Source organism: Labrus mixtus, chromosome 10 (genome assembly GCF_963584025.1).
Source record: "Labrus mixtus chromosome 10, fLabMix1.1, whole genome shotgun sequence".
Lineage (NCBI taxonomy): Eukaryota > Metazoa > Chordata > Actinopteri > Labriformes > Labridae > Labrus > Labrus mixtus.
This window is the reverse complement of record NC_083621.1, coordinates 4,302,525-4,327,466: the sequence shown is the minus strand read 5'-3', so window position 1 is coordinate 4,327,466 and position 24,942 is coordinate 4,302,525. Positions and strand designations below refer to the sequence as shown.

At 40.7% G+C, this 24,942-nt stretch overlaps 1 protein-coding gene across 1 annotated transcript in view; it reads left to right on the top strand.

Moving 5' to 3' along the window:
• Positions 1–24,942, top strand: part of LOC132982569 (LIM and calponin homology domains-containing protein 1-like) — a 99,021-nt gene that overhangs the window by 53,388 nt on the left and 20,691 nt on the right. The window contains exons 5-11 of the mRNA XM_061049120.1: positions 959–989; positions 6,963–7,073; positions 8,846–9,044; positions 18,194–18,452; positions 20,274–20,543; positions 23,367–23,690; positions 24,904–24,939. Of these exons, the coding sequence (XP_060905103.1) occupies positions 959–989; positions 6,963–7,073; positions 8,846–9,044; positions 18,194–18,452; positions 20,274–20,543; positions 23,367–23,690; positions 24,904–24,939 (1,230 nt within the window). The remainder of the gene's footprint in view (positions 1–958; positions 990–6,962; positions 7,074–8,845; positions 9,045–18,193; positions 18,453–20,273; positions 20,544–23,366; positions 23,691–24,903; positions 24,940–24,942) is intronic.

Sequence of the window (24,942 nt, the reverse complement as noted above, 5' to 3'; positions counted from 1 at the left end):
AGAGCAGAGGGAATCTACTTTTCAGAAACAGATTCATTATCCATTTAACTCCACGACTGCTGCAAGTTTTGGAGGGAGGCGTTTGTGGGAGACGTTCACAGACCAGGAGAACGTGAAAGAAACATTTAATAAAATATCAGCGCATCCAAACTCTGACCTCAAAAACAAATCTGAGATCAGGGCTGACTGAAGACAAAGGTGAGCGCACAGATCTGCAGGGTGCTGCCTTTAACCCTGGAAGTTGTCAGGGTTCAAGAACGTTGTTGCATGTCATTTGGCAAAATATAAATGAATGCTCATTTAAATATTTGAGTCATGTGAATGGTCTTAAAGAGGATGCATAAACTCCATTGAAAGTTTCATACGTTTTTGTGAGGAGCTGCGGGTAAAAAAAAGGCTCTTATGGTAGAAAAGGTTGTCGACCCCTGGCCTCTAGAGGGATGTTTATATTCACAACACACAAGTGTCTATTGTGGTCAGTTCAACTTCCCGTTTATAGCTTTAGGTGGTGACCCGCAAGACACATCTTCTCATTTTGGCTACATCTGTGGCGCTAAGTGGCTGCTGCTGCGGTGTTTTCTTCCCTCCACCTCACGGGGATCATTTGGCCGTCATGTGGCCACAACCGTGACTGATGTCTCCTCTTGTCTTTCTCTCGAGGCTCTCTAAATGAATTTAAACAAATATTCTCATCTGTGAAGTTTATATATTAGATTACAAAGTGCAGCCATTGAAATAAAGTACCACACAACAAACTGTAACTCTGTTAGACTGTTCAGTTCTCCACATTTGTGCTCAAGCCAGTTTAGATGCCTCTAAATAAGCAGGAAGTTCTGTTTTGGCAGCATGGATGTATGTGGGTGTTTGTTAGTTGAAAGTTGTCTGCTGATATATTTATGTAACTTGTTTCATTAAATAACACCAGAAGTCTTACCTTCTCTCTCTCTCTCTCTTTCAGGGGAAGTGACTGCAGCCGAAAGTTGAAGAATGTAAGTGATGCTTCTGGGTCAAAGTGGGATGATTTGTTTGTGTGCTAAATACGTGTTTGGATGGAAACTTGCTATTATGGTCTGGTGTTTCTGCAGCCAAAACTTTTGCAGCTCTACCAGTTCAGTTCACTTTACAGTCGACTCTATGTTATGTATTAGTCACGACCTACTCTAATGACTTCAGTCAAGTGTCTGAAGCTATACTAGGTTCACAATTTCTACTTTTTATTCAGTCGATGTTGTCCTCTACCAGATATTTAAATATGATATACTCACTGTATGACCGTCACTGTGTGGTTGCGTTTTGCTGGCAGACCTGAAACGAAGATGATATGGGTACAAAATGGCTTCCATAGGAGGCGAGCATACAGGAAAGATAAAGCATTTTGAAAATAGCGGCGATGACGTCAACAGCGCCTTTCTAAAAAGTCGCTCAGAGGACGCACAAGAAAGGCACAATGTCGTAAAAGAAGGTGGACACTGGGCCTTACTGTTGTCATCATCAGAATCAGAAAGACTTCATTAATCCTGGGAGTGAATTCAGGTGTCATAACAATGGACAATAAACTCATGAAAGATGGCTTCAAGCACAATAAATGATTCATTATTTTTTTATCTATACATGCAATGCATCAAAACGCGACATGCTAATGTTTCACCTGTCAGCTGAAGTGTTTTAAAATACAATGTCAAGATGGTAGGGCACACTGTCTTCAATAAGAGTCAGTGATTGGGGATAGATTTTGGCTAAAAAAATACAAAATAAAACCCTGAAAGGAAAGAGGGTAACAACGCATCAATGTTCTTTAATTTTATTATTATTTCATTTCTTATAGAATTGAAATATCCTTCATCTTCTCTCTCTGGTTTAGTTCTCTCTGGTTTAGTTCTCTCTATCCCCCCTGGTTTCATTCTGAGTATTTGTTGTTCTGTCTACCTTCTAATTATTCTTATTTAAAAGTCTTAGTGATGTCTATTTATGTCCAAATGCACCTCAAACATCCTCTTCTTTTTTTTCTAATAAAGGCTGCTTTAAGAAGTAGAACACATAATGCTAGCCCTGCCCACTCTGCAGTCAAAGCGCTCTCTCTCCCTCTCTCTCCCCCCCCCCCTCTCTCTGTGATGCTGCTGTGCATTGTGCAAGTTATCAAGTCGAGCCGCAGAGCCGGCCTGAGCTGCTAGCTCGTTTAGCTGACTGCACACAGGGACTCTCAGTCATATGAGCCAGCATTTGCAGCAGCAGCAAACTACTCACAAACTCCCGAGAAGCCGGCGCTTCATCCAGGACCTGCTGCTACCGTTTGCTACCACACTATGGATTTGGCCTGCAGTCTCTCAGTGCTAAGGACTACGATTTGATATCAGCTATCTCTGCAGCTCATCACATATGAAGAGGTGAAGGAGCTGCAGTACAATTGGGCTTTGCTGGTTTTTTGCTAAAGGTGTGATTCACCACAGACCGGATGTGGAAGTAAAAAGAGGGTGTTGCATGGATGTTTTCAATATCGCTTAGTTTCTTAGATGATTGTTTTGTGCTGATGTGAACAGGCAGTGCTACTTGTGCCTGTGTGTATTGTGCTGACTAGAATTTGTGTTTATATGAAACACTACAACAAGTCTGCAGATTGTGACATTAGATAAAATGGGTGCATGTGTTTACACTGTATGTGCATTTTTTGGGTTGATTCATGCCCTTGTGTATGCGTCACTTAAGTGTGTGTGCACATGAAACAAAGAGGTGATTCTCTTCTTTGGAGAAACCTCTGACAGGTCTTTCAACATCTGCCAGATCAGACTGCTGCTGAAACTGAAAGAGAGTGCGACGCTGTGCATCACTTCTTTGTCAGGCACATTGATTGCATCTCAATCTCTGTCAGTCAAAACTCCCCCTGACATGTTTTGTTTGGACTACTGTAGCCCGGTGCTGCTTTCCAAGTTTTTGTTTTTTTGTATGGCGGTTTGTCGTAAAGGTTTGCTGCTGAATGTATGAATCATGCAGGCGCAGTTGTGTGGCTTTTTTATTCCCATTGCGTTGTGCAGTTGGGATCAATATGGCTGCGTTGAAAACACACGAGTAAGCAACTGAAACACACTGGACGATGACCCACTTCCACTGGGAGCTGGCACGGGTCGTTCTGATTAAATTGGTGACACAGGGGCAGTACTCGCTGCTGATTAAAGGGCTGAAGTTTGCAAGATAATGAAGCATGACCAAACATGACACAAGGATTGTTTTTAGCACAGTGCTTGTACATTTTTAGCTTTGTCTGTGGTACAGGGATATAAACTATTTGCTTATAATTTTCATAAAGATAAATTGTAAAAACTACAAATCTATCACTGAAAGCTGATGATAACAAACAGAACACCCTGCTGTTTCTCCTGCGGTGCTTTGTGTTAACGAAGTATTCATCTGAAAAATGGGGTCTTCTCAACTGCTGATTCAGAATGTCAGCTTTTTCCAGGCAGCCCTAATTTGATCCAAGATCATCTGATGTCACATGTGTTTATGTCTGCTTGAGCAGAACAGTATTTCAATAATTATAAGACTCTATTCTGCCCTCAAAGATACATTTCCTTTCAGGAATCATCACAGAAAAGAGTCTGCTGACAAAACTTTGCTCTTCCTTCAAGTGTGTTTGAATGGCAGAAGGTGTTTACACTGACAGTCTGACTGAAATAAACACATTAAGCCTCGCTGAGCTATCTTATCATAGCAATCCCTGTGGAGTGCCTGTTGACATGGGCACAGTAAATATAGCTGGGAGCACCTGGCCTCAGCTAAAGGTGCAGCTCTCTGTGACTACAGCCAATCTGTACATGCTGCATTTTAGGCATTCAGCTGACTCCAAAAGGGGGAGGAGGTACGCTGAATGCAGTAAGCTTCAGCTCCTCAGTCACCTTCAAGATCACTTCAGGACGTCTTACTACAAGCAGGAGTCAGAAGTGCAGCCTCCTTCGGCCGCTGATTTCACAGGGCTACTGTGTTGGCAGGAAATGAGATGGACTTGGTTATTTACGCACGCAGGGCTTAGCAAGCTAACCGGCAAATATAAATCACCGTGCTGTGTTTTAGCCGAGGTGCCTCGGACTGGTTTGCAGAGTCGGAACAATGGCTCAGTCTTGTCTTGTTTGTGCAGCATGTTTGAGCTAACATGCAAACTTTTAGAAAAAGGCTTGATTGTAATGTGCAGAGTGCCAACTTGTATTGCTTCGTAGGTCGTAATGATAAAAGTGAATGCTTAGTGCACTTTTACCTCCCATCTTAAAAAGATAGGCAGAAAAAAAATATATATATATTACCTTTTAAGAGGTCTAGTGAAGGTTCCATGTGTACACCCTGCACATAAACCTGATCGAGTTGCACAACACCCGGGTGATGCTTTTGTGGCGACCATTGTTTCGTGAACAGACCACTGAAGCTTCAAACAAACTGGTCCCTTGAATAGCATGTTTTCAAACTGTGTCTGGATGAAAGGTATAATTATGAGGACATGCAGGATGACTGCTGTCAGGGACTTGATCACTGGATGACCTCTGTTGCTCCGGTCTTAAACACGCCTAACCTGCTCGTCCTCTGAATATTAAAGCATGTTCAGTGGTCATTTAAAGCTGGAGTGTGAGACTTGCATAGATACAGTCTAACACATAATGTGAAACCTCATTGATGATGTTTCTGCTTTGTCTGATTACATTTTCAAAGCATGGGAAAAGAGGAGGAGAGTACCTTAGAATAGATACAGTTTCAGACTCCATTTATTATGCAACATACTGGATTAAAAGCAAACTTTGATGTTGTAAAGAAGGGTTCAAATCTGAGGTGCTATCACCATGGGGGGGCATTCGGTCAGGATGCAGGAATCCAACAAGACTTCATTTCTATGCAACAGGTTTATTTTCTTTCCAGTTGAATCATGAGGGTAACATATGACACACATGGGATTGAACATCCATGCTGAAACACCAAATAAAATAATATGAGTACAATAAACAAGTCAAATTACATTACGTTCTGAAAGGAAATAAAGATAAATAAAGTACTTAGGACAAATTAAAATGGACTAGAGCGTAACTAAAATAGGCGTAACCGCCACCTTACCCTTACTGAACTGCCGCCCCATGTGAGGATGAAAACACAAGTGCAAGGGAGTGCAGTTTTAAATAAGGAGCAGGCAGGTGAATTAAATCTAATTAATTAGTGACAGAGTTCAAACGACAACCAATCAAGGGGGAGAGGAGAGAGTGAGAAACCAGGAAGTGTACTAAAGGAGGTGCAGCAGGAAAAGAGAGGAAGTGAAAGGAAACAAAATAGTGATCTTTACTACAGATGTACTAAGATGAAGTTTATTATTAGTGTTGTTTATGTGTACTGGGGCTGTGTTGGTGTGTATACCTTATTTGTCGTTGTGTGTATTGGTTGTATCTCACCTCTTGTTGTCTTATTATTTGGGGAGTCTTTCATGTTTACAATGTTTTTGATGCCGACTAAAATGACATCCTGAAACATTAGGTTGATTTTCAGTTATTATTATTATGTGGTATGTGTCATGTAAATGACCAGACACAAAAATAAAATAAAAATGAGTTCACAGAGTACCTATAACACCTTGTAATGCCTGGTAATTATCCTGAGAGTTTCTGGATCTGGTGTATCCATGATAGTGATTGGTTCACAAGATCTAAAGGAAGAGGCCATCGTATTCTGGGAGGTAGCTACAGTAACTAAAGATATGGCAGAAAAGTCTAAAAACAGTCCAAGAAGAGGGTCTTATAATCCAGAATAAAGAGAGACTCAGCGTTTAGAGCAGTGGTGTCCAGAAACTTTTTTTCTTGCGGGCCCAAATTGTCGTGTTAGAATCACAGGTTTTGTTTTTTAAAATATAGTTGAAAAAATAGTAAGGCTTTGTAGATCAGAATCAAAAGGCTCGCTAAAGAAACCCTTTAATAAAAGGAAATCAAATATTTTGATTTCTTTGTTCTACTTTATTTATTTATTTTCTCAGAGCCTGTAACGTGGAAAAGCTTTCTGCATTTAGCTCAGGTCATTAAATGGTTAAACAACAGTCCGCTTGTTTGCAAAAACTTTGCTTAAGTTTTTTTTCATAGTTTACAAAAAATGTGGAAAATAGTAAAAGCTGTAGATTTAAAAAAAAAAAGAACAACATACATGTTACTGAACATTTTCTATTTTCGGAATATTGTTCAGCCCTTGTTAACATGAAAAAGAAAAATAAGATAATGTGCCAATCTTAATCAAAATCTTCTGATTCTTCATTTGAAGTCACGGGCCGCAAAAAATCCCTTCAAGGGCCGCAAATGGCCCTCAGGCCGCACTTTGGACACCCCTGGTTTAGAGGAAGAACTTCTAGCTTAGCATAGACAAACAGGGATAATCAATGATGCAGCTTTTCCTTGTTTCAGGGTGCTAATATAAAATAATTAAAGCACTTAATAAAGTACAAGCATGTGTTTGTTATCCCTCTCACTGCTGGAGGGTGTAGTCAAGTGTCCCAATATCAGTTTTTAACTGTGTAGCATTCATAAGTCACACACTCACTTCACCGTATGGGCTGCTTTACTACTTTAAGTAAAAAGGTATAAATTATGTCAAGTGGATGTCACACTTCAGCACCAGTCTCTCAAACCAAAACAAATCTGTCCCTTCAGCCGACTGCCTCCCCTCCTCTCCCACCCCTCCTCTCCCACCCCTCCTCTCCCACCCCTCCCTTGGTGTTCTGACAGACTGCAGCCCTAAGTTGATTCGGTTCTTATTTATTCGAAGTATTTTATATCAAAACAAGTATTTTCATCGGTTGGGAAAGACTCTTGGCCCTTCCTGAGTTGTTCTCAATAATTGTTAAAAGTCAACATCTGTCACCTTCAGGAACCGAGATGTCTTGAATGTTTACATATTTGCTAAACTGTCTCCGATCCGTCTACTTTCTGACTGTCTGCACTCTTTCTCTCCTTCAGGTTTTAATCACCATCTACTGGTTGGGTCGAGCTGCCAACGGCTGTACCTCCTACAACGGGCCCACGCTGGACCTAAAAGAGTTCGAGGGCCTGCTGTCACAGATGCGAAAGGTTTGCTAAGTCATGTAAAGTAGTTTCCAGGGTGTTAAAGAAAAAATATCATGAAAATCTTAAGTACATGGACAATGCAGTCAGTCGTTTCTGTAGCAAATCTCCCAGCAACCACCGCTGCCGGAGGACAAAGAGGACGGGAGAGGAGGAGTGGAGAGAAGCTGTCACTTCCTATAAACAGAACATCACAGACCAGCAGTGTCTGAAAGTCCTCACAAAATACTTACAAGGACATTTTGCTGAATCATTGAATCTGAGGCGCTGAGGATTTGTGTTAAATATACATCAAATACTCAGAAATCATCCGAGGCTGTCTTTACCTCTGCTGTCATCTCCACCTGGTTCCACCACAAAGAGAAAAGTTAGCACTAGCATGCCCTCGGGACACACACACACACACACACACACACACACACACAGGACAACCTCTCATAAACATGATGTCACCCCCATGCAATTTATTCCACATTGTGACGTCCCTTTGCCGTTCAATAAAACTGAAAAGATCGCTGCCAACTCGGGAGAATTACTTCAACAGATGTTCACACTTTGCAGCTGACCAAAACAAAGCCACGTTTCTATGATTCATAACAAGACGAGATTTTACAAAATCTAATGAAAGAACATCAGGTGCACACATTTCAAATTAAATTGGCACGTACTTACTAACTTCCAATACTTAAAAATGGAAACTGGACCTTGAAAAAAAAACGATAATCGAAAAGCAAGATGCAGTTGAATGGCTTACTTACAGTTTCATCTGCTTTCTTGTTGCAAGTAGCTCAGTTTGAGTGCTTTGGTTTGAGGGGCAGTTTCCCACCCGAAGGAAAAAAAAAAATGTATACGTCCTCACTTAAGTATCTTCACACTGCATGTAAATTTACCTGAAATGAGCGTGATCTAGAAACACAGTTAAGCAGTGAGTACAGTATGTTATTCTTCTTTTCTCTAGTCCCTCAATTAAACAACTTTTATACACGAGGGGAGGAGTCAGCTGGCCGTCCGGGCGATGTAAACAAAGTGAAGATAGGACTCTGAAAACTCTGAAAGCATCACAGACAGTGGGACTCGGGTGTTACACCCATTGTAGACAGTCATGACTCACAGAGTTATTTTCAGAGGAGATACTTGATTTATATTTAAGTGTGAAAAATCACATATAAAGCCTCTAACAGGCTGGTATAGATTCTGTCGGTGATAAAATAGAGATTTAAAATCAGAAAACTGACGCTGGGTTTTAAAGCAAACAATCCAGCCATCTGTACAAAAAACTTCTCTTTAAAATGTTTCTGCTTTACTGAAGATACTTAAATATAGGACAAAGAAAAAACCTTAGGTCTGACAGAAATTCCATGGCTGTACAGCCTGTTTGAAATCATAAAACAAAGTTTTTCAGAGATTTGGGAGTTGCATAACAGGCGGTCCACAGGTCAAGATCAGGAAGTCTTTTGGTAGACAGGAAAGGCCTTTCTCCACCTTCCATTAGCTACAGAGACGTGTTTCAACTGCACACAGACAAAGGGAGGGGTCACTGAGGTGAAGAGAGAGTTATTCAGTAAGATCTGAGCAAAAGTAAAGGAGGAGAAAGCTCTGAGGGAGTGAAGGAAAATGAGTTTATTTAGGACTAAGAGGGAAATATTTGTGTGTGTCAGGACTTTAAACTCTTCTTAAGATGTTGCTTTTGACAAAAATGTCACCTTTCTTTCTTCATACCTGCATGTGATGCTAAATCTGTGTGTTTTCATCTCACCTGTCCACGTGTAACCGTCCAGGAGGCGGAGGAAGCAGAGAGCCCTAAACGTAGCATCCGGGACAGTGGCTACATCGACTGCTGGGACTCCGAGCGCAGCGACTCTCTCTCCCCGCCACGGCACGGCCGCGAGGACTCGTTCGACAGTCTGGACTCCTTCGGTTCACGCTCACGACAAACCCCGTCACCGGACGTCCTGGTCACCCGTGGCAGCAGCGATGGTAGGAAATATTCCACTCCTCTCACTCGTCATCATTTGAAGAGTTTTGAATTGATTGTGAAAGTTTGATCTTGTGGTCAAACAGTCCAACCTTTCAAAGGTGGCAGGTCAAATCTTTCTCATATCCATTGTGTCATTAAACGGCCTGACTGCATGGCTTTTGAGAGTGCAGTTATTCAATACTGGCTGTTGTGTGTGGGTCGATTGTAGTGTCCAGACTTATAGATAAATCAATCAATCAATCAAACTTTATTTATATAGCACATAATATATAATATATAATATAATTATATATTTCAGACAAATTAAATTGCAGTTCAAAGTGCTTTACAAGAGTGCAGAAAAGTTATTGACGAAAAAGTAGTTTATAAAATCATTGAGAGACTAATGCACACCAATAAGAATTAAAAAAAAAATATATATATATATATATAGAAAAATGAAAAAAAAAATATGACACATAAAAGCAATAAGATATTAAAATGAATACATAGGAGAAGAATATTTAAAATTGTAGTAGGATAAAAAAAAAAGGCAATACAATAATGTTAAGATTTGAATTTATATAAAAGCCAGACTGAATAAATGAGTATAAAAGACTGTGTTTAAAAATCTCAATATTCTCAGTTCCTCTCAGAGCCTCAGGATAAACGAGGTGCATTGTCCTGATGGTGCTTCTATAGTAGAGCATGTTGTTCTCTCTGTGTTTTTGCAGGACAACACCCTGTGTTGGTCAAAGGCTATTTCAAAGAATAATGTGAATGATCTCAGTGTGATGCCTGTTTTGAAGTCAAGTTATGGCCACTGTTTAATTTCACATTCAGCTTCTTGTTAAAGGAATTTAGTAAAAGCAATGTTACCATATAGATCATCATATAGTCTTCATGCCATTTTGTGTTTCTGATTCCACTTTTGTAAAACCTTGTTTCCAATGCCTGTGAATGTCTCCAGTTCAGTTAAAAATTAAAAAAATATTATGAATCTAATGTGATTAATTGAGGTCAAAGGCTACATGCACAGGAGTCTTTGTGTTCTTCTCAGAAAAGCAGCTAAAGTAACTTTTATGTGTCTGTTATCAGTTCTTAGATCACAGAAATCTAAGGTCAGTTTACAATGCAGATTAAAAGAAAAACATTTACTTTGCTTTAATAATAAACCCGTCACATCTGTTTTTGTTTTTAACACATTTCATTGGTTTAATGTTAACTCCACCAACATGGCCTGCAAGGACAGCTGTGACAGGCGCCGTTAAAAAGGCACTTTATTGATTTATCCTCTGAGAAATATTCCGATTTCGTTCATAAAATAAAAGTGGCAAGAAAAGTGGCTAAAAGCTAAAGGGTTTGATATGATGCAGATGTAGAATTGTAGAATCAAGCAGTTCCCTGTGTACACATCTGAGTCCTCGATTAAAATAAAGTTAGAGTTTTAGTCAGAACATTATGAGAAACCAGCCTCTGCCCTGTTGATGGTCACTCCTTTTAAGAGCATCAGATACATGTTGGGAATGTAGAAAGTGGTTATTATCTAATATTGTAATAGGTTTTAAAGACGTCCTAAGCACCTCAATAATGCTGTGCTTCAATTTTAAAAGTTAAAGGTCACATATCATGCAAAATACATTTTACCATGTTTCTCTAACATTAACATGTGTCTCTAGTCCGTCTACAAACCCCCCATGATGTGAAAAGTCCATCCTCTCCGTCTTTTACCTGCTCCACTTTTCAGAAAGTGTGTGCTCAAACAGGCTGTTTGGAGATTTTCCCTTCATGACATCACAAAGGGCAGTAGCCCCTCCCCCAGGTGGGTGACACTCCCACAGCTAGGTGTTTGTTCTGCCCTCTGAGTCTGCCTTCTCACCGTAAACAATAGGGCATGGAGCGAGAAAGCACCGAGTACACCCGAGCCCTTCCAGAGAGGGGGCGTGGTCAGACACAGCTCATTTACATATTTAAAGGTACAGACACAGAAACAGCCTGTTCTGAGCAGGGCTGAAATAGAGGGGTTTATAGACATGATCAAATACAGGATCAGAGTGGATTTAGAACAAGAAACTTCACACACATGTTTTTAAGAGCTCTAAGGCTCACCATATTTAAACTAGTTGAAAAGGAGGAGAATATGTGACCTTTATTGACCGATTTGTTCATTATTTATTTAAAAAAAACCAATTTTATTTATTTTAGTTGAATAACTCTATGAAAGCCTTTGACTGAATCTTCCACTCTTAATTTGTTTTTACTTATTTTCTCCTCTTGATTCTTCGTCCTCTAAAGGTTTTTGCCTTTTGCAGTATTTTGTGTAACTATGCTTCTGTTTTGGTTCACGTTTTTTTGCACAGCACAGTAAGCCCTGAGCCTTTGTGCCTTTCCAAGCTTACTGTCTCGTTGTGTTTGTGACACCTTTCACAGAGGATTTCCGACCCTGTCATTGACATCCACACAAAAGGGGTTCTGTGCTGAGTGTTTAAGCCTGTCGTCATGGACTACAGCTGTTTGATGACTCTGTTTAAGTGGGCAGTGAGATGAGTGACAGCAGCAGAGAGAGGCAGAGATGAAACATCCTCTTGTAGTGAGACAAAGAAGAGAATGAGGTGTGGTTGTATGAATGAAAGCTTACAGTCCGTCAACGATACTTCCAGGCGGCTTTTGGTTTAAGAATAAAGGTTACATATAATTAAACATCCTCATCCTTTGTGGATTGTACAAAATGCAAATTCACATGTTAAATCAGACAGGAGGGGGAGCAGGGGGTCTCCCGAGGTAAGACGTGACATAAAATAAAAAAACTGAAAGTAGCAGACGGAGCAAAACAGAGTCCACTATACGATGCTGTAATGAGAAAATGTGCTTTTATATCAATGCTGCGTGTAGTTTGGCAGAATCATAATGTCAACAGAAGAGCGGAGAATAACATGCCCGACGAACAGAAAACATAATGCAGCCGTTTAATTACATCGGCGGAGATCGTAGCAACCGTGGGTAGACAGTCAATGCACTGACTCCAGTCACAGTATATATAAACGTCACTCCCACCTCCAATTGGCTCGAGCTGATTTCTCTGAAGAATATCCTGCTGCGTTCTAACATCAGCTCAATCAGACTTGCTGCGGAAAAAATACAAGGGGGGTAAAGTCCGACTAAAAAATGTGGCTGTTTGCTCCTTCTGGAAATATCCTGAGTTTTTCAGGAGTTTTTTGCGAGTGTGAAAGCCCTTTTAGTGGTAACAAAATGTACAGGTTTCCATCAATTTATTCTTTATCAATCAAGTACTTTAAATCTATTTTGACTCAGCTGTCATTGAAACAGGCTCATGCTCCATTTCCCCCCGACAGCTGTTTCTAATTCTCCCCACCTGCTACTTTCCATAAACATGTATTTAATTAATATCTTACTTTCTATCTACATCAACACCTTCTTCTCTTCTCAGTGTGTTTCTTAATGGTTGTGTCTCCTTTAAGATTCAAACAATAGATACATGTATAGACTCTACTGATTTAACAACACAATCACACTACACACAAAACATAGTTCAACTTTATTAAAGACAGTTAAAATCACAGGTACCAAAACTTGCAAGATGTAACATAAAGAAAATGTCTGTTTGCAAAAGTTTAGGTCTGCCTGTTTCATGACTTGTTTAGATGATAAGGAATGTAATGAATCCAACTCAGTAGCATGAAAAGTAGACATAAAGTTAGACTCTCAAGAACGAACAAACTTCAAACAGCTCTGAACTTGTTTTATTCTTTGTGCTGAAGTCAAAACAATCAAGTCAAGTCCACCATCTGCTGTTGATTGGTACACTTAGTACGAATCCGTCCCTTTTTTTAAATGTCAGTGGCGGCCTATAAAAGGTTACAACAGTCTTCAAAATTCTTGATGTAAGTTTCATCTCTAGACTTCACATGGGAAAACTGAGTGAGGCCAGTCATCCTGTCAGGCTGTGTTTTTGTTTTGAAGGAAGTGCTGAGGAAGCTGCCGTCTCCACAGCCTAAGCTGCTGTCACCAGCAGTCAGAGGGACTCAAAACCCTTGTTGGAAGTTTTACTTCTCAGAAATAAGTTTAAAAAAAGAAATCCACCAGAAAGGAATAAGAATTTCAAACTCCAGATGGAGAGCCACAGATAAAAGATTTATCAAGATTTGAATGTCCAAAACTAGGCCGGTTAAACAGTCACATTGTATTCCAGCACAGTGAATGGGTAGCATCTCGTAGGAGCAAAACAGTTTGATCTAGAAAAGGAAGATATGTAGGCTGTCAGGTAAAACGGGCATATAGCAACTGGAACGAAGCAATGCATAACCACATTTAACCTGCCAGGAGGTCTGAAGACTGGCAGTGCAAACACTCCTACTGTTAGCCAATTTGAAATCCTTTACCTGCTGATGCTCTCAGTGTTTTCCTAACTTTAGACGAGTCAACTTAAAGTCTGAACTTAAATTTGGCTTTTGATTTGAAATAAGCCGCTGGGAACATTCCTAATTGTTCATAACAATTAACGATCAAATAAGGAGAAATCCATCACAGCCAGGAGCCACAAAGCTTTTCGTCTTTCTTCAGTAGAATAAAAATAAAGCTGTCACAAGACCTTATTTTAAACCCTCTAGTGTTTGATACACAAGCTTTAACACAATCAATCTGTCCACCAACACAAACAACCCACAGCTTGATTAGTCACATCACCAGGCTGCTTTTAATTCAGTACACACACTTTAAATCAAAGTAACACAACCTGTCATTTCAGAGACATTAACAACATTTATTTCTTCTGATGAAAAATAGACAAAACAGAGACATGATGGAGAAGTTGGCCATGGCCAAAAAAGAAATGACACACAAATGTCTTGGATTACTGGATTAGTTGAAACATCACAATTTAATACATTTCTGTATCTCAACATTTTCTTGAATGGGTATTTCCTGTTTTCTGTCTAGAATATTTTGGGGTTCAGTCTTGCACAGGAGGAAAGAAAGGACAGTTAAATATGATCTAACATGTACCTCTTACAACATTAGAGGGTTTTTTCTGTCCACTTGGCTCATTTACAAAGCTAAGCTGGATTTATTTAGCGTTCTTTATTCACTTTATATTCAGCTGCAGACACTACAACAATTCATATGAACTGAACAATTGATTAAAATCAATTAATTAATTAACACTGAATGCAACACATGAATGCGTTCTACGAGACACATGTGACACACATGTAATTATATAACAGTTTTATCTGTCTGGGCATCAAATACCAAAATGTACTCCTGGCTGTGAGACATATAATCATAACTTTTAATAAACGGAAACCACCACTGTTCTCTCTCTTTCACTTGCAGCAGTCGTTGGATACAAATATTACTTTAAGGTCTGTAGATTTATTTTTAGTTCAGGTAGGCTACTTTTGGCTCGTAACATAACAGTGGTTGAATCGTTTTAAAACGTCTTGTATCAAAAATAACTGAAACATTTTCACAACTTTTTTTTTCTGCATATTTCTACACATTACCTCTCTGCATCTCGTCACTGACCACAGATTAGTTATGTTGGCTACCATTGATAAAAATCTTGGTCTAGTGTTTAACACATTGCAGACGCTCTAGAAACTTGGCAATTGAAATTGGCAGGTTTGTGTATGATTTACTGTATTGTAAGCAATGTATGCTCTAATGCTCATTCTCCCTTATTTATCAGTTTCAGTTCTGTTGTTTAGTATCAAGTCAGTTTGGAACCTTGACCCAGGAAATATCTTCAATGGATTTTATTTCCCACACTGATGTTTGTAGCAGACGCTCTTCCTCAGCGTGTAACAGGCAATCTTTGAGGCAATTGCCTGTTACATGCTCGAAACATCTGTGTGGCAATTAAAATACACTTTTGGAGTGCTGTCTTAATTGTTTATCTTGTTTGAACATTTTTCGGGATTCAGTTGTTTTAGGCTGAAAGGGAGTTGAGCGTGTTTTCTCTATAATTAATATCTACAGTGTACCAGGTATTACCTCTAACTTTTGCCTTTGGAGAACCCAAAAGAAAGAGCTACTCTGAGCGAGTTGAGTTGCTGTACCTTACAGTGTAAATTTGGCATAATGAAATGTGTTAGCCCTTGCTTTTATTGAGGGTGCCATACATCAGTTTTCACATCAGACCCAGGGGGCACAGACTGGAAAAGTTGGAACAGAAGAACAATGCGGCTATCATCCAATCACGGGGGAGCTTTGAGTACACTCAGAACAAGAGCATCATTTATCCAAAAAAGCACACCAACTTGACCCAGCCAGGTTTTCTCTGCCCTGACCTTTAGACAAAGCCCTTTCTCCAATCAGCTCAGTGAGCGGACTTCACCCCGACAGCAACGAGAGGACAGGGAGAAGAGTTTAATTCAATCCCTGAAAGAGATTCAATAATAGCGATGCTCTTTTGTTTTTGCCAAGTTTTGTACATGGATACAGTGATGACAAACGAGACACTTTGTGCTTCTGCTATTATATAATAAGAATCACCCCCACCCCGTTTCTGTTTTTGCAGAACCCATACTGCTACTCTCAGGCTTCTTGAAAGAATAAACTGATATCATCAAGATGGTTTAAATAAATAACATTTCTGATGTCTGTTCTGGGGCATGATTAACACCAAACCTCAGTATAGAAAGATTTAAAGATCACAAGATTTTGCAGCTTTGGAGCAGATCAGTAAATCAGGATTTCAGTATTTTTTAAAGTCAGATTCAGAATATGTGCTTTGGCGCCTGCCTTTAGCCTCCAATCTCGGACAGATTTCTCCTTTCTTTTGGCTAGTATCAACATGTTTCCATTTTCAAAATCCCTGTTGCTGTGTGAAACATTGTTGGTAAAATGATACTGGTCTGTTTCATTGCACTAGCCATCTCTTCGGATTCGTCCCTTTGGCAACTGATGGTGAAGTTAAAAACAAAGTACATCAATAACACAGATTCTGCAGGGATTTAGCCTCTTTTATGTCGGGGCTTGCCTCTCCATTTGTCAAATGATTCACCAAAGTATAAGTCCCCCTCCCAACACTTTATTCTCTCTTTTGTTAGGGGGTTTGTTTAAAAATGTACAAATAACCCAGATGATTGTTTGCCCATACTGTTTTGGTTCAGTCCAACCTTTTTCACTTCTGGCACAGTGTGTAGAAAACAAAGTTTGGACCACAACAGGCGTCCTCCTGCCTAGAAAGACGTGTTTCATAATATGGGAGAATTGGAAAAGCATGAATACCATCCCAGAAAGTGTCATCATTTATTTCACTTTACTGCCATCAGAGGCCATGATGGTATCTCTATCACTCTTCATGTTATTCTGATCCTTCCTCTCTTCTTTTTTTGTGTAGCTCATATTGAACTGTTATCCATCGATTCTGCATTTCCTGCAGTATAAATGCATTTTGATGAATATTGACGTAAATAAGTGTGTGTGCATCTCTGGCACAGTATGGCACTGACCCATGAAAGATGTTCCCTCAGTGTTTCCACATGTGCAGAGAGAGTGCATCACCCCCATAAAGACATGTGTTGCTCCTTAAGGGTTGATCGTCTTGGATGGTAGAGTCGCTCATGTTTCCAATTGATGGGTTAAGAGACGTAATTAAACCGTTCATTGGTGGGAAGTGCAGATACCTCAAGGCCTCTTTTGGACCTTGATCTGTCGATCTTTTCCACCACATGAAGACGAAGAAGTCGATTGAAAGGAAAGGGGTTCTTCACCAGTTTAGAAGAATATGACGTTTGTTTCCACTGAGAGCAGTTTTCTGATTCCACATGTATCTGTTTAGAGCTAAGAGAAGATTTAACGGTTCAGATCTGGTTGAAATTGTGGGTTTATACTTGGAAAATATATACATTGAGTCATCAGATTTAGCGTGCACACGTTCAAAGGGAGGGGAATTCCAGTAGCACATGTGCTGAACATCTTGGGGAGGAATTTTGAGGGACCTTGAGCAGAGCGAGGCTGCAGGTATCCATTACCTGCTGGTTCCCGATGTTGGGATTACCATTGGTAATACTACAGTGTAATGAAGGTGGAAATGACCGGTATGAACTCAGGGTAAATCTTGTCCTTATTCCTCTCTTCTGAGGATTACATGTGAACTTCTTGCAGAGGAATTTAAGACATGTAGCGGGGAAAGTCCTTGAGCAATGAACTTCTGCAAGTCCAGGTGTTCCCACTAACATTAAAGTGCTAACAATGTGTTTCAAACGCGATAACACGTAGACACGGAGGCATCCTAAGTAAAGTCTTCCGCACTGTAGGTTAGAATTTAGTCAGCACAAGACGCACAATACAAAATTTAGCGATGATTTATGTTACTTGCTTTGTTTCACAAAAACAAGCCATCAACCTGCCTGGGGTTTGATTTATGTTCAGCGGCTGGAATGCAGCACGTATATAATAACACTGTAACAGCACTTTTATGTTTGCCGATTGGATGTAACAGCCTGGAAGGAAATTATGTAGATGTGAAGCTTATTTTTGAAGCCCGGATAGAGATTTGGGAATCAGCAGTGAGACTCCTAAATCAAATGTTTCACTGCTTAATTTAATTTTTCTTTTGTTGAACTCTCTTTTGTGCATTTTCTCTTCTCTCTCTCTCTCTCTCTCTCTCTCTGAAAATTACGTAGCAAGCTGGGGGAATATTGCTCTCTGGGCTAATTCAAGGGGAATCCTTATTAAATACATTCTCATTCATAAGGTTGACAGACTCTGTGGGATGTAATTGCTTCAATTAATTGCTGAAAAAAACTGCAAGATGATTTTCTAAGCACACTGAAAATAATAATCAAACATTTGGATGGGAGAGTTGATGGAGTAAAGGACTAAGAAGTCATTTATTGTGTGATATATTTATGTGTTTTGTTACAATTTTAACATTTTATTTTTTAGTTTATTCATTACATACTTCATTAATCCCTGAGGGAAGTTCTGGTTTTAGACTGTGTTACTGAGAGACATGATTCTCACACTCAGAGGTTTGAAATACACACATGCACAAACAGGAAGTGTGGACATGCATTGTTCTGTTTTTTATTTGCTAGCTGAACAAATTGTAAAATGTTTGTGCACCACAGAATCTGAAAAAAAAAAAACTTACAAATAGTTTAATTGCAGAATTCACTTTCCTGTCTCCTTCTCTCACCAGGCCGCGGCAGTGACTCAGAGTCCGACGGTCCCCTCCACAGGAAGATGCCAGATGTGCGTAAGGACGACATGTTGGCACGACGGACGTCCATCAATGAGCCGCGCACCGCCATGCCCTTCAACCAGTACCTGCCTAACAAGAGCAACCAGAGTGGGTATGTGCCCACGCCTCTCCGCAAGAAGAGGAACGACAAAGAGGAGGGGGGTCGCAAGAGCTGGAGCACAGCTACTTCACCTGTAGGTGGAGAGAGGCCGTTCAGGTGAGTCTGACTTTAAGAGTAGATGGAGGAAATAAAAAACACTGTCACATAGAGAGAACGCTAGCTTGTGAGTTGGCACTGTTATTAACAAGTGTATAAAGATTTGCGCCCCATGTATGGAGGCTTTGCTCCTCCAAGCGGGCGGCCAAGGTTTGAATCCCACCTGTGGCTCCTTTCCCGCATGTCATTCCCTACTCTCTCTCTCTCCATGATTTCTGAATCTATCCACTATCCTACCTCTCAATTAAAGGCACAAAAAGCCCAAAAATATATCTTTAACTAAAACTAAAAACTAAAAGATTCACTAATCTGACGTAAATGTGTCTTATGCAGTTCAACTTAATACTTTAATATTATAAAAACAGAGATTTTCAATATTAAGATTTCATTTGCAGTCCAATCAGAGGAGAGTAATGCCAGTTACCATAACTTTATATATTTGTATTTTTAATTGTTTGCCTTTATCGTAGTGGAGAACAGTGGAGTGAGTAGGAAACTGTGTATAGAGAGAGGAGAGAGGAGAGAGGAGAGAGGGGAGTGACATGTGACAAAGTGCAGAAGGGTCGGAGGGAGCCCGGGCCGCCCACTTTAAAGTCTATAGCCTCTGGACATGGGGCGAGTTATATAACCAGCAGGCTATCCGGCGCCCTCAGTTACCATAACTTGATTCATTTACAACATGCTTGATTGACCGAATTCTGGAAAAACACTTGAACATTTTGAGTTTGAATCAGAGTGATGATACGGCTGAGTTTTGATTTGAGATAATGGATTTTAAATGAGTCATGTGACCAGTCTAGTAGCGAACGCTGCTGGTGACAGCAGGGTCAGTAGTGTAATTAAGCAGTTATTTAAGGACAAGTGGGGCTTCTGTGACCTCGTTTTTAGCTTACATTATCGATAAAACTATCGAATTAGAAATGAAACGGACAAACCCACCAACATCCTGTTGGGTTTATTTAATTATGTCAAGCTCTGTTCATATGGGAGGGGCTGATGGAGGCCAGATGTGTTTTGACAAAAGGCTTTGGCTCTGATGAAACAAAAAGTGTGAAGCATGCTGCATTGAAACAAACAAAGTGTGGCAGATTTGAATTTGATGATTAGGGCATGGCATCCAGTGAAGACGTTTCAAATGTAAGCTTTCTATGAGGAATCCGTAGTATGCTTTGATCAGTTGTGTCCATATGTGTGCAGTTTTGCTAGTTGTGTGTGTGTGTAGTGTGTGTGTGTGTAGTGTGTGTGTAGTGTAGGGGGAATCACAGGACCTGATTGAAGGCTGATGTTTTAAGATTTAGTTGGATTTTCACAGACAGCAGCAGGAGATCGAAGAATCAAAAACCAAATATCTGCAAGCTAATTAGTTTTAGCCAAGTGGGTTTACATGTCAAAGTGCTGTGTGTGTGTGTGTGTGTGTGTGTGTGTGTGTGTGTGTGTGTGTGTGTGTGTGTGTGTGTGTGTGTGTGTGTGTGTGTGTTTCACCCAGTGTTTGTTCTTCATTTGTCTTTCATTCCCCTCTATTGTTAACTTCATTCATTGTGTTATGTTTTGCATCACAAAGCATGTACTGATTGAATTTGCATTATTGTTTTTTTGTTTTTTTTTCTCCATCTCCTTCCATTTCATCCATCCTGGTGTTCTCCCTCTTACCTCCCGTCATCGTGTGTGTGTGCAAAACTTCATTCCCCTTTTTTGTGTTGATGGTGTGTTATGAACATGCCTCATTTTGTCGTTGTTCATTTTGTTCCATTTGGATTATGTCTCTCCCCCCCCCCCCCCCCCCCCCGTCTGTGTGTGTCGTGTAAATGGATCGTGTTACAGTCTAAATGTTATCCCTAGCTTAGACGCCCCACCTGGAGAATCCCCAGCCCTGTCCCCTACCTCGCCCCGCAAACCCCAGGTACAGATTCAGAAGGAGAACCAGTCTAAAATGGACGATGAGGGAGGGAGTCTGCCAGCCTCCCCACCTCCCCACATTGAGATCCACGCAGCAGGCGTAAGGAGGAGCAGTGAGCCTCTGCCCTATAGCCTCCCCCAGCCCCATGCAGACCCCCCAAAGGAGACTCACCTGACGGTCACCTCTGAGCAAAGGTTTTTACCTTGATTTTTGTTTTTCTCCAAAACCCAAATCAGCAGCCCTGATCGCTTTTTTTTGACACATTTCTGTTTCATAGTTTCCAAATATAAAATATAATGAAACCTGGTTCAAAGCTCTGAATTATTTTGAGTATTTATTTACAGATAAATTGTTGATTTTTGTAAATTTTTGTGGCCAAATGGCCATATGAATTATTTACAGTTAAAAAATAGAAAAGAGAACATTAATGAATTTAGAATTATTTGTTTATATTATTGTTGATTCTGGCTTATTTACCTTTTGTTAATTGATTTGGGGGTATTTGTGCCTCTTTGGGGGCGGAGCCGCGGCGTATCGGCAGTGTAATTTAAGTTGATTAAGGACACCTGGGGTGAGAGTGAGAGTGGGGAAGCGGAACAGTTTTTTGACTGCAAAGGGCCGCTTAGGATATACGTGATATAGCGATCTGATTTGTTTATGTCATTTTGTGGAGTTTAGTTTTTGCTGAAACGTTTTCTATTAATAAATGTAGCTTATAAGTTGACTTTGGATCCGCGGCTGCCTTTTTGTTTTTATTTTTGATAGCGTGTTAAACCCGCTCAGCAACGGCTTACCTAATTGATTTTGTTTGAAGCCATCACACATACTCTCCTAGAAGGGGAGCTCCACCAGTTTTGCAAATTGAAGTCTGTTTGCAGGTGTTGGGTTGTTTAGCATATGTGAAAAAAATATGACTTGGTGGGGGGGGGGGGGGGGGGGGGCTGTGATGGGTTGCCTCATGTGATGTCACTGGAGGCTACATTGTTCGTTGCTGGGGACTACACATTTGGGAGTGGGGAGTTGGAATAAAGTGAGGTTTGTCTGTTAAGGGTGTTGACCTGGTCCCCAGCTCCCCCGATGGGTGGGCTCACCACGCAGAACTCCGTATACGCAGCACTGCTCTGCTGTTGATTCACTGCAAGGAGGGAGGTCATGTTGGGGTTGTGGTAGGGGAAACACTGGCTCATTCCAGATCAATAACCCACTACTGGTCTCTGCTTGAGGCTTCATTAGACTCTGTAATGCAACGACTCTCTTATTGAACTGTTGGTGGTTCAGGTGCACTCTGGGTAATGTAGGAGCCAGATTTGGATAATGAAAATAATATCCCTTGGGAAATCAAGCTTTGCAGATATTCTCAGCTTCATGATCAAGTTCCAGATATCTACCTCATAGTCTTATTGCATGCCCTGCCATGGAGAGAAGAGGAATGGAATTTAATTTGTGCGATGCAAAAAAAAAAATCTCAGCAGCAACACATATGTCCAAAAACAATGTCCCCGCGAGTCGGAGATAAACCCTGAATAAACGAGCGTCCAGTTTCATCAGGGCTGTTTTTTCTTTGATAGAATGCAGTTCTAGTTTTCACAGCTGGTGGTTCAATCCTTCCAACCATTTTTTCTCTTTGGCACTGCTGCTAACAAATCATCCTTTCTGATTCTGACCTTATCCAGAGCAACATAACAGTGATTCAGCGGGAGGTCTGTAGCTCAGTGTAACTGAGCTAAATGTAGACACATCTGATGTTGTGGATTTTTTTTATTAAGGTGACCAGCCAGGGGTCACACATTGAACACGTGTATGTCAAGTAACAAGGTTTAGATTATGAGCGTACAGTGATGTATTTCACTGTGCTGTTCTTCTGTCAGCTCAAGTCTAAGTTGTTATTTCACAATCCAGCCCTGTGCAGGGTTTTTTTGTTTTTTTTTCTTAGTCCACCAGACGCCTCATTCACAATCTTGTTGGAGATTTATCACAGTCACACCCCCAGTTTCCAGCTCTCTCTGGCACAAATATTGTTGCATTGATTGAATTGTCAGCATTTCAAGGGGAGTGGAAAAGGATCCTCTGCAGAACATCTGACTTGTGTTTATCTGTGTTCCAAGGAAAAAGGGGAATTTCTCAGATGTTTGTAAAAAAAAGGCTTTGATAGGGACAGTTTGTTGTTTGTCACAGCTTGCATTTTCTTCACTTTCTTCATTTCAGTGTTTCTTACTGGATACTTTGAAAACAGTTGTGTGGAATCAACATAAAGGTGTAGATGGCTGTTTAAAGTGCAGTCTGCTGAGGTGTGGTTGTTTCTCACTTTGTTTACACAGACGTAGGGTGTCATGCTTCTGCTTCTGTTTCTGAGCTTGAGCAGGTATTACATATTAAATGTTACATATGGAAGGGTAGGAATAATTCATAAGGGATTTAACTACTTAACAAAAACATCCCCACTTATGAACTTTGACCTGATAAAAACTTGACAAGAAAAGCAAGGAAGCCTGTGTCTAGTTTCCAGAAATATAGCACTCAAACTAACCTGCACACACCTTCAAATACAAAGCCATACACAGAGCAGGTACACACAAAAATGTACTGTGTGTGTGTGTGTGTACTGTGTTCACACTCACACACATGCAGGGAACATGAACATTCGACCCACCCTCAGGATGTAAGGAAATGAGGCTTTCTTCCTTCCCTGACCCTGAGCAGACTGGGACTGAAGCCTTTTCACAGCCTTCCCCTCCCCGCCATGCGATCTGGGAATTTACAGTCCAATAATAATCCTCCCAGAAAGTAAACCATTCATCTCAGGATGACAAACAACAGAAGGTTTCAGCGACTGCAGTTTGTGTTTTTGCTATCCAGTCTGCTCTCTGAGGGGATTTGTGACCTCGCTGAGCTATTTTCATAGATTGATGTCTTTAAAAAAAACTCAATTTTTTTGGCTCCTTCAGAGGAATGCTGTCAGATGATATAGGATGATAAGCAAGCAGCAGTGCGTTTTTAGTTTGTTTTGCTTTCTGCAGTACTCCGGCTCGCTCGTGCTCAGAGGAACTCTTCAACCGATCGACGACTCTAGCCGGAAACGCAACAAGTCCCGTCACCGCGACTGGGAAACAACCACCTGTAAAGGAAGACATCGCTGCCATGTCAAGTGCAGCTGTTGAGCCGCAAGCGCTGACCTCCCCCAAAAACATCACCACCTCCGGCCTCTCCGACTTCCTTCCTGTGCCTGCCGCCATGGCAACTGCTTCAACAGCAACAACAGACGCAGGCCGACGGAAGGGGAGGGCGCTGAGTGAAAGTGACGACCGGCAGGGGTCTTGGGCGGACGGCGATCTTCCAGCAACGTGAGCCACGTCCAGCACTACATTTTGTGAATTTCCATCGTTAAAAATCAGGCGATAAAAGCATCAATTCAGTAGTTTAAGTGCTTCATCTCAGCATGTTATCTTGACCCCAGGCTGCGGTGCTCCTCCTGAATGACTTCACTACCTCACGGTTGCATGACATTTAAATGTGAATGCATATGTTGTACTCAAAGTGCACAGAAAATCTGAATGAAAATGTATATTTTTTCTAATTTCTTATTTTCTTTTCTTTTTTTTTTAAAGAAATTTGGAGAAGAGAAAATGTTGGATAGCGTGGTCTTTTATTAACTTTCCTGTGACTTCAATTTGCAAAGTTTGATCTATTCAGGGAATCCAATTAAGGGAAAAAAATCAGGATCAGAACATTGAATTTGATCTGATATAATTGAGCTATTCTTGAGTGAGAGTACCTCTGAAAAAAATCAAGCTATTGTACTATAATGTGCTGATTATGAATTGACCTTTCACTGACCTTTGCTCTGATGCAAGTCCAACTGTATCACAGGCTGTCATCATCCCAAAAAAAAAACATGCTTCTATAATATATCAACAGCCTTCAAAGACTACAAACCTTCTGGTCCTAATCCAGTGACAAGTTTCTTTTATTTAGTCTCCTTGTCCTCTTGCGGCCAGAAACCACAGGACCCACTTACTCTCACACCCGTCCAACATCAGAGACGAGGCTCCATTAAAAAACGACCGTGTGAAGACCTTTGTGGTTAAGGCCAAACCTTCAACCAGCGGTCACAGACAGAAAAAGAGACACAGCCTCTTGTGCCGTCTAATAAAAGGCGCATGTGCTGTCTTTGATATTAAAGTGTCAGCTGCCTTCCAGCCATATGCATCTGTTGAATGCTAGCAGTGTCTCCGGTTTGCAGTGATGCAGTAAACCTGTCTTCTGTTCTGGCTGTGTTCTAGATAAGACTGCCCCCTTGTGCTTGATTTGAGGATCATCATTAAACCAATAAACTAACAAATGCATCATAAAACCTCCAGACATGCATGTTTAAAGCATTATCAGCTGATCTGTATTCTATCTGTCATAATAGTGAGATGTTATCACAGCACACAATGTTAGCCTGATAGCTAACCATCCCCCCCCTCATCACTGTGTTTGAACTGTCAGATGAATGACATGTTCCTCTGAGTGTATTCATTTGTGATTGTGCTCTCTCTCAATGCTCTTCTGTAGAATCAGCAGCACACATAGTGCGTCAGATGACCCACAGTA